This window comes from Suillus discolor, assembly GCF_016758755.1.
Source record: "Suillus discolor strain FC423 chromosome Unknown F5147scaffold_49, whole genome shotgun sequence".
Taxonomy (NCBI): Eukaryota; Fungi; Basidiomycota; class Agaricomycetes; order Boletales; family Suillaceae; genus Suillus; species Suillus discolor.
Genome location: NW_024541296.1, coordinates 275,073 through 290,831, shown reverse-complemented (window position 1 = coordinate 290,831; position 15,759 = coordinate 275,073). Strand labels below are relative to the sequence as shown.

At 43.4% G+C, this 15,759-nt stretch overlaps 4 protein-coding genes across 4 annotated transcripts; 3 read left to right on the top strand and 1 right to left on the bottom strand.

The window, feature by feature from the left end:
- Positions 1-4,561: 4,561 nt before the first annotated feature.
- Positions 4,562-4,873, top strand: F5147DRAFT_581301 (uncharacterized protein; the record flags this gene model as incomplete). The annotated part of the gene is made up of 1 exon (XM_041431594.1): positions 4,562-4,873. A coding segment is annotated over one exon (312 nt), but the record flags the coding sequence as incomplete, so codon positions are not given.
- A 615-nt stretch (positions 4,874-5,488) lies between these two features.
- F5147DRAFT_655194 (uncharacterized protein) lies at positions 5,489-7,214 on the top strand (the record flags this gene model as incomplete). Its single annotated transcript, XM_041433946.1, has 3 exons — positions 5,489-5,799; positions 5,990-6,084; positions 6,136-7,214. 3 exons carry the CDS (start codon positions 5,489-5,491, stop codon positions 7,212-7,214), a joined length of 1,485 nt encoding a protein of 494 aa, XP_041290046.1.
- A 2,129-nt stretch (positions 7,215-9,343) lies between these two features.
- F5147DRAFT_776536 (uncharacterized protein) lies at positions 9,344-10,051 on the top strand (the record flags this gene model as incomplete). The annotated part of the gene is made up of 1 exon (XM_041441866.1): positions 9,344-10,051. The coding sequence occupies one exon, from the start codon at positions 9,344-9,346 to the stop codon at positions 10,049-10,051; it is 708 nt and encodes a 235-aa protein (XP_041290045.1).
- A 2,327-nt stretch (positions 10,052-12,378) lies between these two features.
- On the bottom strand, positions 12,379-15,674 carry F5147DRAFT_746938 (uncharacterized protein; the record flags this gene model as incomplete). Its single annotated transcript, XM_041439895.1, has 10 exons — positions 12,379-12,636; positions 12,660-13,000; positions 13,316-13,724; positions 13,868-13,877; positions 13,926-14,101; positions 14,156-14,291; positions 14,478-14,571; positions 14,625-14,826; positions 14,947-15,308; positions 15,371-15,674. The coding sequence occupies 10 exons, from the start codon at positions 15,672-15,674 to the stop codon at positions 12,379-12,381; spliced, it is 2,292 nt and encodes a 763-aa protein (XP_041290044.1).
- Between the last annotated feature and the right edge of the window lie 85 nt (positions 15,675-15,759).

Here is a 15,759-nt window from a genome sequence, read left to right as displayed (position 1 = left end):
GTGCAGATCATAACATTTTCTCATAGATAGTTTTCTCAAAAACTTATTTAAAAATAGTCCTAGCCACTATTGAAACCCATCAGATGACACACTTTTTTCATATTGCAACATGCTCAATTGAATATGCTAACATTCATATTGTTGGCTCTCATATCTTCACCCTGCACACTTCATAGTATTATTCCACTCAGTTTGCTTCCTTGCAGCAGTCAGATCCTGATGGGTGTGAGGTCAAAATTCTGAGAGTAAGAAACAGTGTCCAATGCCAAAGCATTGGATCTGAGATTTTTGGGTTTTTGGTTTAGAATGAAAATAAAAATGTTATCATTGGTAGTTTTCAAACCTGCACAGTTCAAAAGAAACAAATTTTGACTCTGGTGACAACTCGACTAAGACCAATGAAGATCAACATTTGAGATGCTGTCTTTGAGCAGATATTCAAGACATGTTCTAATACAAAAAATGCATCACTCAACAGGTTTCAAACCTATAGACTTCAATAGAAACAGATTTTGAATCTATTGTGGCAATGACATGGCTAACATCAGTTGAGATCAGTTTTTGAGAAAATCACTCATGAGACAATTGTCAAGGATGTGTTTTCATAGAAAATATATTTTATCATTGGCAGGTTTCAAACCCGTGCATTCCAAGAGAAACAGATTTTGACTCTGGTGATCACTTGACAATGTCATCTTTAGCAGGTTTTGAACTCACACAGACAGATTTAGATTCTGTTGTATCAACTGCTTGGCTGAGACCAGTGAGATGCACTTCCAATGGACCCATTCACAAGTGAATCCTCAAGCCAGTTCTTTTAATATTATGGTCACCATAATTAATTCTTAGGCCTGCTTATCTAGCAATTGCTCTGAAAAAGTGCTGATGGCAGACTACTACAGTGGGCCAATGATGTTTGTGATGTCTTTTGGATTAATAGCTGGGTCATGAATGACAACTGACAATGGAAGGATCATATATGATTGGACTCAAGGAGAATGTTAGAAATTAATGTTAGAACTGACAAAATGCAGATAAATGTACCTTGAGGATTCACTTGTAGATGGGCTCAAATCATGCTTTGGGGTTTCTATAGCTTTCATCCCACTGTCATGCAGTGCAAATATGTTTTCCATCTCACCTCACCTAATTTGCTCATAGACTAAACTCTATAAATTCAATATATGACCAAAGTCTTGATGTAAACTCAAAATGATAAGTACAAGAGCAATTTTATTTTATTCAAAGGTCTTGACTTGGTTGAAGAAGAAGAGCAGATTACACATCAAACTTTTAAGTTTGATCCTAATGACCTGAGGAATGAGAAAAAATACACATCTTTCAAGGCTGAGATTCAAGGCAAAGATTCAAAAGAGCCATCTAGCCATTATTCACTTATGTATAAGGTTGAAGTGCACTGTATTTGAGACCTTTCATCATCATGTTGCTCTCCTCTTGCTTTTTTAAAGTGCTGTATTGCGGTCTGTATTCAATTTATCTGTTCAGCTGAGGAAAACATTGCAAGTGACAGGGATAGTAGACTTGCCTTTGCAGATTCACTTCTGAATGTTTTCTTTAAAGATGGATCTAACCAGTGTTAGTCAAACAGTTGCTGCAACAGAATCCAAATCTGTGTCAAATCTGTGCATGTGGGTTCAAAACCTGCTAAGGATGAGATTATCAGAGTCAAAATCTATTTCTCTTGGACTGTGCAGGTTTCAAACCTGCTAATGGTAATATTTTTATTCTATGCAATTACACCCTAACATTTCCTGATGCAAGTACAAAAATATGAAAGCTCAGAATCCAGTGAATTCATGCACTTATGATATGGTGGTCTTTATCCATGCTATTGCCCACCAAGTTATATATATTTACATACTCTCTTTACAAGCACTTTGGCTCTGCCTTGTGGAAGCATGTTTAGTGAGGCATATGCACCTATTTCTGTTTTTTTGTAACTTAGCTTTCTACAATGCACTACCACTGTATCGTTTCAAGCACTCCCATAGCACAGTTGAACCCACATGCACAGATTTGACACAGATTTGGATTCTGTTGCAGCAACTGTTTGACTAACACTGGTTAGATCCATCTTTAAAGAAAACATTCAGAAGTGAATCTGCAAAGGCAAGTCTACTATCCCTGTCACTTGCAATGTTTTCCTCAGCTGAACAGATAAATTGAATACAGACCGCAATACAGCACTTTAAAAAAGCAAGAGGAGAGCAACATGATGATGAAAGGTCTCAAATACAGTGCACTTCAACCTTATACATAAGTGAATAATGGCTAGATGGCTCTTTTGAATCTTTGCCTTGAATCTCAGCCTTGAAAGATGTGTATTTTTTCTCATTCCTCAGGTCATTAGGATCAAACTTAAAAGTTTGATGTGTAATCTGCTCTTCTTCTTCAACCAAGTCAAGACCTTTGAATAAAATAAAATTGCTCTTGTACTTATCATTTTGAGTTTACATCAAGACTTTGGTCATATATTGAATTTATAGAGTTTAGTCTATGAGCAAATTAGGTGAGGTGAGATGGAAAACATATTTGCACTGCATGACAGTGGGATGAAAGCTATAGAAACCCCAAAGCATGATTTGAGCCCATCTACAAGTGAATCCTCAAGGTACATTTATCTGCATTTTGTCAGTTCTAACATTAATTTCTAACATTCTCCTTGAGTCCAATCATATATGATCCTTCCATTGTCAGTTGTCATTCATGACCCAGCTATTAATCCAAAAGACATCACAAACATCATTGGCCCACTGTAGTAGTCTGCCATCAGCACTTTTTCAGAGCAATTGCTAGATAAGCAGGCCTAAGAATTAATTATGGTGACCATAATATTAAAAGAACTGGCTTGAGGATTCACTTGTGAATGGGTCCATTGGAAGTGCATCTCACTGGTCTCAGCCAAGCAGTTGATACAACAGAATCTAAATCTGTCTGTGTGAGTTCAAAACCTGCTAAAGATGACATTGTCAAGTGATCACCAGAGTCAAAATCTGTTTCTCTTGGAATGCACGGGTTTGAAACCTGCCAATGATAAAATATATTTTCTATGAAAACACATCCTTGACAATTGTCTCATGAGTGATTTTCTCAAAAACTGATCTCAACTGATGTTAGCCATGTCATTGCCACAATAGATTCAAAATCTGTTTCTATTGAAGTCTATAGGTTTGAAACCTGTTGAGTGATGCATTTTTTGTATTAGAACATGTCTTGAATATCTGCTCAAAGACAGCATCTCAAATGTTGATCTTCATTGGTCTTAGTCGAGTTGTCACCAGAGTCAAAATTTGTTTCTTTTGAACTGTGCAGGTTTGAAAACTACCAATGATAACATTTTTATTTTCATTCTAAACCAAAAACCCAAAAATCTCAGATCCAATGCTTTGGCATTGGACACTGTTTCTTACTCTCAGAATTTTGACCTCACACCCATCAGGATCTGACTGCTGCAAGGAAGCAAACTGAGTGGAATAATACTATGAAGTGTGCAGGGTGAAGATATGAGAGCCAACAATATGAATGTTAGCATATTCAATTGAGCATGTTGCAATATGAAAAAAGTGTGTCATCTGATGGGTTTCAATAGTGGCTAGGACTATTTTTAAATAAGTTTTTGAGAAAACTATCTATGAGAAAATGTTATGATCTGCACAGTTCAAGAGAAACAGATTTTGACTCTGGTGGCAACTTGACTAAGACTAATGAAGATCAGTGTCTGAGAGACTGTCTACGATTCAATATTCAAGACATCTTCTAATAGAAAAAATGCAGCATTCAATGTGTTTCAAACCATCAAGGTGCATTTTCATAAAATAAAATAAATGTTATCATTAGCAGGTTTTAAACCTGCACAGTCTGAAGAGAAACAGATTTGGATTCTGTCGTATCAACTGCTCAGCTAAGACCAGTTGGATGCACTCCCAATGAATTCATTCATAAGTGAATCCCAAGTGATTGCCAGAGTCAAAATATATTTCTCTTAAACTAAGCAGGTCTGTAATCTGTATAATGATGTATATTGAAAGAACTGACAAAATGCAAATAAATGTGCCTTGAGGATTCACTTTTGAATGAGGTCATTGGAAGTGCATCCAACTGGTCTTAGCCAAGCAGTTGATACAACAAAATCTAAATCTGTCTTTGTGGGTTCAAAATCTGCTGAAGATGAAATTGCAAGTGATCACCAGACTCAAAATCTGTTTCTCCTGAACTGTGACAGGTTTGAAACCTATCAATGATAAAATATTTTCTTCTATAAAAATATGCCTTGATATTATTTCTTTATGGAGTTTGAAATCTGTTGAATGATGCATTTTTGCTATTAGAACATGTCTTAAATATCTGCTCATGGACAGCATCTCAGACATTGATCTTGATAAGGAAATGTCAAGGTGTGATTTCATAGAACAAAAATGTTGTTATACATTCAATTGAGTCAATATAATATTCCTATTCCTATTCCAAAGTCTACTACTTCTATGTTAACTGCAAGCTTGGTTTTCCTGATTCCATATTGGGTCACTCCTTATATACATGAGGTGCCACATCTCTAGCAGCTTTGGGTGTCTCAGCTGATTGTATTCAAGCTATAGGCTGTTGGTCCAGTGATTCATTTCAGATTTATGTACAAAAAAACCTGGCACTTCTTCATGCTCTCATATTCAATAGCCAGTCTATTCATGATTCTGTGGCTCCATTTGATTTGATCCAATTATATTGTATTATTGTTCCATTGTTTTATTTGTATGCCCTTGCTAATATGTTGTCTCTTCTACTTTATATTTATATGTCCCTCCCTCCCTTCATACACTGGGTGTGGGATCTATCTTTTCTGCCAAAAAAACAGTAAACTTTTTGAAAAAAAAGGTCAAAATTTATCTTTCATTTTATCTGCCTAAAAATTATGACACAAAGATATAATGGTTTTCTGGATTATCTCTCACACAAATCATGAATACATCAAAATTTTATGATCTCAATTTTCTCATTATATCTCACATTAAAATTGCAAAATAATGTTTACATTTGTGGCTGAACAAAATTCTGGACAAATTGGAAGCAACACAGGTTATGATGTTTGAGAAACATTAGTGGGAATCAGAGTAGAGTTCTAAACTCACTAGAGCGCTCGGTAAAACACTGGCTAAGCGCTGAAGGTACAACAATTCAGATGGTGAGTCTGAACAATGTTGGGTCTTGCAGAACCTAGCTGCTATTCGACCCTAAAGGGTTTCTGGACCAGGCTCAAGGCTCAGAGGAGAGGAAATGTCATAAAAACTGCTCAAGACTCAGACTCATACTGGTAACTGGTGAAAAGGTAACTTCCTTATGTAAGCTACAAAGTGCCAACATAAGGTAAGGTAAAAACAGTCTCTACAAGCCTAGCCAGAAATGAATCCCTACAGCACTCTAGCACAGCCAACAACGAGGAGTCGGCCGGCATGAAGTCAGAGTCTAAATAACCATGCCTACTGTCCGCCAACGTGTCCGCCGTTCTGCAAGGCTTCAAGCAAATGGTCGTACTCGCCCAAAGGCGATGGAGTTGCCCCCAAATCCATCCACATCCCGTGGAAGAGGGAAATATCGAGGACGTGGGTCCAATCCCGCTCGTAATCAGCCTCCTAAGGCTGCTGGACCGAAGATAATCGTCCATTGGACCAGGGCCCAAGATCTCCACTGCACAGACACTCTCGTGACCCACCTTACCACTAATCCTTCCGATGCACGCACTCTTTTCTACGAGGGGAAAAAGACCGCCAGTTCTAGCACTGAGGAGTGTCCCTCTGGCAGGGACAAAGAGGACATCTATTGAATCTTGTCGAAGCTGATCTTCGAGAAGGACTCCGAATATTCAGCGTTATACGCTGAGGACCCGAAAAAATTCAATGTATCAGTGGGCAACCACTGCACTGCATAAGTGGCCTCCTTTATTCAGATTTGTTGCCACTAATTTAAATATTTAAAGTCTTAGGAAGTTGTTTAGGGATCACCACGATAAGTTCAACAAGACCGGCGCTGGCGTCACCCTGCTTGACAAACACGCAGCCGCCAATCTTCACAGTGAGTTTTTTGTCATTGTTTTTATATTTGTTTGATTTATTTGATTTAAAGAACAAGTATTACTGGAGTTCCCTTGGTATGACCAGCTCCACCCATTCCTCTTCTCCAATCCAACAATCGGCGCGAAGATTTTCACCTCCCAGCCAGGAGTTGACCACGCCGCAGATTACTACTTGCTCATTCGTCCACATGGGGGGGCTGGTCCCTCTACAAACCCACCTGGTCCTCAGCTCCCTCAACCAGACCCTCAGCTCCCTCAGCTCCATCCTCAAAACTCTCAGCCCCCTCCCCCAGACCCCCAGCCGCTTCCCCCAGACCCTCAGCTCCCTCTCTGGAGCCCACCTGACACTAGCACTCAGTGCGCTCCTCCAAGCATTCGGCCCGGTCCCACGGGCGCTCAGCACGCCCTCCCAAGTACTCTGCATCCCCCCCCTTCACAGCACCCCCCTCCTCATTTTTCCGGCACTGGGGGCAGTCCAATCAACGATCCAGATGGTGACCTCGACAACAACCCCCATGCTGATGACAATGGTCCTTTTTTTGCCCCCCTTGGCAACACACTGGGTATGTTGGATGGGGAGGACGTTGACATGGACAATGACAATGGGATGGAGCTTGACTCCTCCCGTCGTCATGTCATCAGCCTTCACAGTCCCCCCAGGTTGGTGGGACAGAAGCGGCCGTATGCGGCTTCCCCTTCTCCCTCTCCCGTGGAAAAAAACACCTTTCTTCTCCCGCGGAAGCCCCAGATGCCGACATACCACAGTCGTGAGGCGTTTGGCTCTGCCTCCCCTGGTGGCCAGGTGCCACATAAACCTTCCTCGCTTGCGTCGTCGTCAGGGATATCGCGCAGCCATTCCACTCCCTCGTCCACGGCATCTTCATCCTTCATATCGACCGACTATCATGTTTCACCAACGGCATCCCAGACATCGCTGTCTGCGAAGCCACGGAGCTTGGCCAGCTCAAAGAAGAAGCGAGCCTCTGCAGCGGACATGGAGGACAACCTCAACATGCTCAGCGAAGATATCCGGAGCATGCAGACCGACATCTCTGAGTGCCAGGAGTCGAGGAACAAGCGCTATGCCATCAAGATGAACTATCAAGCCCAGAAGAAGGATCTTCAGTAGCGCCATGAAAATCTTTCACACGAAGTCCTCATTTCGGCCACCATGCATCAACGTGAGCAGGAGGCCAAGGACAAGGAGATTCTGCGCCTTCAGGCTGCAGCTGCCCTGCAGGAAAGGGAGGCTGAGACCTGGCACCTTAAGATCCAATATGAGATGATGATCCGTGCCGCAGGTGCCAGTCCCTCATCCTCGTCACCATCAGTCTGAATATGTGTTGTGATTTTCGTGTTTTTTTTTCATTGTTGTCATGTTAATTTTAGCTGCTTGATTGTTTTTTTACATACATCTGTTGTTACATCTGTTGAATCTCTTGTAGTGATACATATACCTTATGGTTGCCAATATGATTCTGGTCCTTTCAAGCTACCCTTCCCTGTGTTCAGCTCTTGAGTGAGGACTGTCAAACAGTTGATCCATCATCCTCAAATGGGAAGCTTGCCCTGGAGTACCCTCATATGACCTATCACCCACAACTTCATCTCCATCAGGATCTTCCATCTCTTGAGCTGCAAATTCTCTGGCCTCCCTTTCAGCCCACCTCTGAGAACGAGGGAATTTCGCATTCTGCTGGCGATGGTGTGCTTCAAATCGAATGATCATGTTGTGCAAGATGATGCAACACATAATCCAATGGACAGCAATCTGAAGCTCTCTTTCTGTGTGAATATTGAGGCGAAGCTCTCGGAGGGATTGAAACCGCCTCTTAAGAGTGGCAAATGCGTGCTCAACACGCACACAAACCTAAATAAAAATAAAAATCAGTCACCAAACCATCACAAAAAATCACAAAAAATAGGAGCACACCGTGGAAAGATGATAATTAAATGTCTTCTGGTCCTTAGTCAACCTTCCATTACAGGGCTTCTTGAAAGGGACTATGCACCACTTCTCAAGTGGATATGCACTGTCAGCCCAAATCCAATGGTCATCTGGCAGAAGGGCTTCGTGCTGTTGATAGAGACGAGTTGATCGGAAAGCATAGGCATCGTGGATGCTTCCGGGATGACCAAGAGCATAATCAACAATGATAAGGGTATGAGGCATAACAGCTGCCTAAAAATATTTAATTGTTGACCATGAGGGGAGGGGAAAAAAATACCTGACAGCCAAGGGAATAGTTAGATTTCCTGTCATAGAATGTCTCACCAAAATGAGCAGGTTTGGCGTAGAGATTAATTGTGGTGCCATCAACAGCTAGAATGCCATTGCGCCACTCAGGACAAGTCTTGGACTCTGCATATTGCTGAGCAAGCTCAGCATCCTCTGAATCAGGGTGTGGGAAACCAACAAAATTGTCATGCTGGTCAAGCAGTGCAATCATCACACGATTCGTGCAATTCACAACTGACCCAACACTTATACCTGCCCATTGGGCAACATCCTCAAGAGAAATCGCATTGCCATAGTGGCCAGCACGATTGAGGAAGATAGCAAGCTGGATGGAAATGGGAAGCTGGGGATTATTGGATTAGTTGAAAAATATTTGATGATCAGAGATTTGATCGAGGATATCGTCAAAAATGACAGGGTCAACACATAGCTTCTGGCGAAATAAATAAGGGCGGTGTTTCTCATAACAAGCATGTGCAGCTGGGAAGCTCGTAGGGGAGGTTCATCTGGCTTGTTAAGGACGCAAGCCCTTGTGACCTCATCACAGAGCACCGCAATTCGGTGCTGAAGATGCTTATAACGTGTAGCGATATCATCAGAGTCATTGGACTCATCAGAAAATTCACTAGTGGTGTTGGAGGAAAGGGTGGGTGAGGAGGTGATGTCCATGGTTGAATCAGAGTTGGAATCAGAGTTGGAATTGGAGCTGGAGTCAGAGTTTGACTCCTGAGCTTCCAACACCTGCTGATATTGGAGTTGGGCTGATGACAGTGCAGCTCTATCAACTGCACTAAGAAGATCTTGCCTGGTGGATGGGCAAGGCATGGTGAGAGCTCAAGATCGAGAGATGATTCCCTTATCATCCCCCCTAACTGATGTGTGATGATAAGCGGAGTTTCAATCAGAGTTTGAAATTTTACCACGGTCAGTGTGCTAAGTCTAGCTCATCTTGCATGACAGCGAGCAACCTACCATCCCCACTGTGCTGCCCATTGCCCTCAACAACTCCAGATATGAGGATGCCCCTCCCAGATCTTTCCCTGCTTCTTCATCATCCTATACCTCCTGATGGCGCTGCAGATTTCTCTGCGCTCATTCGTCCACATGGGGGAGCTAGTCCCTCTACGAATCTACCTGGTCCTCAGCTCCCTCCCCAAAACCATCAGCCACTTCCCCCGGACCCTCAGCTCCCTCTCTGGAGCCCACCTGACACTAGCGCTCAGTGCGCTCCTCCAAGCATTTGGCCCGGTCCCACGGGCGCTCAGCACGCCCCCCCAAGTACTCTGCATCCCCCCCCTCCTCATTTTTCCAGCACTGGGGGCAGTCCAATCAACGATCCAGATGGTGACCTCGACAACGACCCCCATGCCGATGACAATGGTCCTTTTTTTGCCCCCCTTGGCAACGCACTGGGTATGTTGGATGGGGGGGACGTTGACATGGACGATGACAACGGGATGGAGCTTGACTCCTCCCATCGTCGTGTCATCAGCCTTCACAGTCCCCCCAGGTTGGTGGGACAGAAGCGGCCATATGCGGCTTCCCCTTCTCCCCCTCCCGTGGAAAAAAACACCTTTCTTCTCCCGCGGAAGCCCCAGACACCAACATACCACAGTCATGAGGTGTTTGGCTCTGCTCCCTTCCCCTCTCCTTGTGACACTTGTTCACTCGCGCAATTGTGGGATGGGTCTAGGTGCTCATTCGTTGTTTGGAGGCTGACAGACTAATTACTTTGACATATCTACGTATATCTACATTCTCTATCATGCACGCTACCCCCAATATCTTCCATTATCTCTCAGAAATGCACAAGTATTGTTTTGAACTCCAATATGTGCTGGCCATCTATGGCCGAGTTTTTTCAAAGTTTACCGAGTCTTAGTTATGTTTTAGTGAGTTTAAAAAATCTACTCTGAGTCCCACTATTGAATGGAAACACAAAAACTTAACTTAGAGTTTGTCTGATGGAAAAGAGCAAAAAAAATTAAAACTGCACAACCATTTCAATGTCTCCAGTGTTTGTCTGACAGAAAAATCAGAACAACATTGTGACCATCAGTCACAATAAATATAAAATGTTTTCAACCGAAAAATAAGAAACAAATTGGGAACAGAATATTTCAATGTATTTAAAATTTGTACATCTGAAACAAGTTGAAACCATTGAAATGGACAAACATACGTCCTCCACTGCCAATAGTCAATCACAACTCAACAGTTACAAATTGCTTTGCAGCAATTTCCAGTTGCCATTTAATTGCTATTTACCACTCAACATGTGCCACTTGCCACGTGTTTGCTAATCATCACATCAGCAAATCCCCGGGTTTCTTTTCGTCCCTTAGATTACTTAAAAATATTACCAAGGCGTCTAAGGCGAATAGGTCACTATTTTCATACTTAGTTCAATTTATTCTAAGGACCGATGTAATTACAAGTGTGCCTAAGGTAATCTAAGGCGAGATACTTAGAACAAGGCAGTGAAGGCACACAAGTGAGATCAAGGCTGCTGCATCACTAAATGCATATGTTTTAAAAATCAATACAACTTATTTACATCTATTTACCAACTAATTAGCTTGTTCCAAATAGTCGAAAAAATAAGTGCACAACGAACAAGCAGTTTCAAAACGCAAAAGTTCGAAGGAAAAAAACAAACAGTAAGTTTTACTGTCACTATCCCGTCAATCATTGATCAACGAGACAATAGTATGTTACTGTTACAAGTAACATCAGTCACGTGGCCCCCCTATCATTTTCCCTTCATCCTCGCCCTCACCATCTACCGGCTCGTCCTCCTTTACCGACTTTCCGTTGACCAGATCCTCGGGACCGTTCCCGTCCCTCGCATCATCCGCCTCTATGCACGTGTACGCACGTTCCTCTCTTGATTCGACCACCAATGTGGTCCCGCACCTCTGACTCGGTCTGACTCGTGCCACCAACGTGGCTTTCTTCTTTCTGTTTCTCTTGACTGCGGATTCCCGCACGTTGTATTCGTACCGTTGGTCCGTTCCAACGTTTCTCGGTCTCATTCCCATTTCGACCATCCATCACTAATCTGGCTGTGTTGCCAACGCACCTATACCATTCTCGTATCCCCCTTACCCTTACCTACTGTGCGGTAGCCTTGCCCTTAACCCTCTCCACTTAGTATAAGTAGTCGGTCACTCTGTACTAGATTCTCTAACTTGAATCTACTCAATCTTCCCTGGAACATACTTCCCTCTGAAGCCCCCTCAGCTTCAGTCTCTAGTATCTTTTCTTAGCCGCTCTTCGCGACTAAGTCTACCTCGATCGACCTCATCGTCCGGACAAGACAGTCCTGACCTTGAGTGACTTCTTAGACATCCGTCTACCAAGTCACGTGACACGCGCGTACTGTGATCGCTGCCGACTCGTCGTCGCCAGTCTCACTTGCTATACCGGATCCTTCCGGTTACGTCACGAACGTTAGCGGACGACGCCCCTCTTAGGGCTCCGCCTAACAGATCTATTTGAGTGCGTAACAGTTACATGGCTTCAAAATTGGCTTATTGCAGACAAGGAAGGTCTCAGAGGAGACATCAGTGGTCGGATGTAGCGTTTCGCGTGGAGGAGGCGATCAGGGCAGAGGCGATGGCAGAAGAGGCGGAGGCAATAGTGGAAGGCATGGGAACCTCGCTTGGTTGCTGGGAGAGGTGGTTTTGGTGCAGGAAGGGGCACAACATGTCGCTCAAGTGTACTGCAGATGCTGGTGAGTGCTAGGGCATCTTATTTTTGACAAGAACTCACCGATCGTCTTGGTAGCCTTGTACCAGTATAACCTCCATGTTTCCCCGCCCAAATTCAAGTTCCTTTTTGCATGAAGTAATGTGTTACGACATCAAGCACGGTCCACCATCAGCTAGTGAGATCAAGGCCACTGTACACAGTCCTATAATACCTACTTGAGGTGGCACAGGTGGGTGGTGAGACATCTTTAGATCTAAAGTTCTCGATAGTGAGTTCAAGGCCACTGTACATGGTCCTATAATACCTACCTGACGTGGTGCAGGTGGGTGGTAGACCGTCTCTAGAAAGTTCTCGACAGTGAGTCAAAGTCATTGTACGAGTCATGCGGATTAGTTCCACGAGCAATAAAATTTGCCCTGTATACTGGAATGAGGTGGGCAGCATGAAAGATGCAATCAATATGGATAATTGAAATATCTGGAGTACCATTGTCAGTTGTTGCAGGTGTGACAATATGCATGCCCGTGTCCAGATCACATCTTTCAAGTATGTGAGAGTACCAATGGACAACGGCACAAGGAAAATATGATGTTCGATACTTGAATGAGAAAAAGCTAGGACCCACACAACCACAAGCCCGCCCATGGGAGAGTCCATGTCAGCATCCAAATTAACGAAAATGCAATCATGCCTAGCTGCACCACCCCGCCATGATGGTGTTGACCGGATATGCTCACGGCGCATGCCTCCAGTATCGCTCAGATCACTAGGCGCATAGAATATTGCAGCAGCAGAGTTAAAAAGTGTCACTTTCCCCAAGAATATCGGGGCTGTTGCAGGATTGAAAGGAGCAGGGTTGGGGTCCATCAAATGGAGTTGGTTGTGGAGGAATTCTTGAATCATGGCAGGGAAATGCCGAAGGTTGAGTTGAAGGCCAAGTGTATTGACATCCAGGACACAACCTAAGTATCATGAAGAAGGGTTGAGGAGCATATGAATTGACTTATGGGTTGTCACTCCAAGTTCAACATGGGATTCCACAGTTCCATCGAGAACTTCAACGTCATCTCCCTAAATGGATTGACTTTGAGGTTCATGAACTTGCAGGTGCCCAGGGAGATCTGTGTCAACTATTGTGTCATCATCCGAGTCGCTATCTTCATGATTATTGTGACCTGTTGTGGGATGAGAAGTGCTAAATATTATTTCAAATGATCATGCATGTTTTTGAAGTTCTCGCAAAGCTTTGGAGAGGTAAGAGCCATGAAGCATGCCACGTGCCTCAAAATCTGCATGGGCAGCTGCAATTTTGTCGAGGCACTGGTTTGTTAGCAGCATTTGACCAACTGCCTTGAACCTGCTAGAGCGGTGCCAGGGTTCTTTTACTGCTTTAATATGTTTAGACTCCGTTATGGAGGAGCAAAGGCCATTGGGTGCCCCGAAAAGTCGGATCATCAAGATGTAGTGACACATAGAATGCTGGCAGGGAAGAGAAAATGACTTTGTCGCACCGCTTGTCTTGAAGATCTCCCGGTATTGATGGAAACGGTCCAGGGCTTCTTGGACTTGTAGAAAATCATCTTCAGTGAGAGCCTCATGCCGTACAAGATAACAAAAATCGAGGCACACACTAAACGCACATGTTATGTCTTCAGGAACGTGATCTTTGATTGCAGGTATATAGACCTAAATATTTCATGAGTTGACTTGCACAGGCTTCAAATGAAATTACTGCAGTGTACCTTCATTAATGCCTTAGAGTCATTGCCAGTCCACTGCTTGAATCCGTGCCCATCTGGAAAGCATCATAACCCAGTAAATGGGGCTACTGCTGCTATCCTTTAGTGTCGTCAGTAGTCATCGTTGAACATTCGATAGTTTACATACCTGCGATCAATATCATCCATAATTTCGGCTGCATGGTGAGCACCATGTGTGATTGTCAAGTACTCTTCCACCCAATCAACTAAGTGGTCTTTGAAAGTTCCCTCGATGATTTGGTGCAAAAGATCGGGGGAGAGAAGCTCATGGATATCCGCATGAGGAAAATCATTGGTGAATGGCTAGCAGAGAGAATTTATATAAGGCCTAGTAAGTTTACACAGTATGCAACTTACAATGAGATCGCCAATGATGCCATACTTGAACCACAGCTGTTTACACGTCAGTTGGTCAACAAGTAATTCTGTGTGTTCTTCACGCCGATGCAGACAAGGCTGACCACTGTCAAGATCTTTGGGATCTGCCAGACACCTATAAAGCGTGTACTAAGAAAAAATATAAATAAAACAAATTTTGTCATACTGTGGACACCATCGCTGCATGACACCAGATAGCATTACCTGCTCTGGGTAATCAGCAATGTATGGGCCAATGCCATATATCGTTCGTCAAAAGTGGCCATCCGGAAAGCGCGTGATATCAGGAGTTTCCATGAACATTTTCACAGATTCAAAAAAAATTGCCAGGGACCGCTGGAAGAGTTGTTGCCAGAAGTTTCTGTAATGACTGCACCCATTATGTTCTCTTGTGCCTAAACAAACAACATGAGTTTACAATACGAGATATTGACGTGTGGGTACTCACTTTTTGGTATAGCAAGAAACCCAACAAGTACAACACCATTGCGATGTGCACGTCGCACACTATTGAAAATATTACCAATTGATAGGTAAAGTGGGTGATACTCCGTATGTCCAGTAGCAACCAAGATGATTATCTTGTCACTTCCCATGATCAGTGGCACAAATGTTGAACCATGGGTCTCCAGATTTTGAGCAATAAGATCCTTAATATGATTGTCAGCATGCTATGATTATGACTTGAAAAAAACATACTGCTTGCTTCCATGCCCAATCACCTGACATAAGGTTCTTCCAGTACCGTTTGTTGTCAGTGGTGTAGTCACAGTAGGGCGAAAATTCGATTTCCCCATCAAAGTCAGGATTTGTTGTAGTTTGATGCCATTGTAGCACATCATGGAGCTCTTCCAGGGGACATCACCTAGTGGGGTCGCATCAATGGCTGCATACATGTCCTTGTGGTTTGCGAAGGGAGGAGCATCATTGTGCCTGATGAGGGTTGCAGCCCATAAGTCGAGGAGCGTGTCAATTTGCTTTGTGGACATTTGGTTCTGCGTGAAGAGGAATTCTGCTGTCTTGAATTCAACTCTGTTTTGATAAGGTGTCCAGTCGGTTGGTGGGGCATCCATATGCGGCAAGGGAGGCGTATCTTGCTCAATAAATGCACCATCAGCGTCACATTTAAGCCCTGAGTTGTGATAAAAACCATTCAAGTAGATAGCAAGAAAGGACTCGATAAAAGACACCTACCTGTGAGATGTGGATGGAACACACAGAACAAGTGTCCCATGTCCACCCAAGTACCTTCTTTGGGTACGAATCCTGGATTCTCCTGCTCATCCTCTGCACCATGATGAAAATGATCATCATTTTCCCTTGCTGGAGTTGGAGATCGTGCCCTTGGAGATATGAAGCCAGGACCTAGGACAGTTCGGTTGATCTGTGGGAGTACCAAATGCTTCGTGTGATTGTGCTTTGTCAGACCAGACTTGTTTTTGAATATATGGTTGCAGCCTGGAGCCTGACAAACAAGCCTGATCGTCCCTGGGGCCATGTTGGGCAGTGGATAAGGTGGCAGCAAAGTACTGGGGAGTGATGCAGAGTTTGAGCTGCATTAAGTGTATAAATTGTACACTATT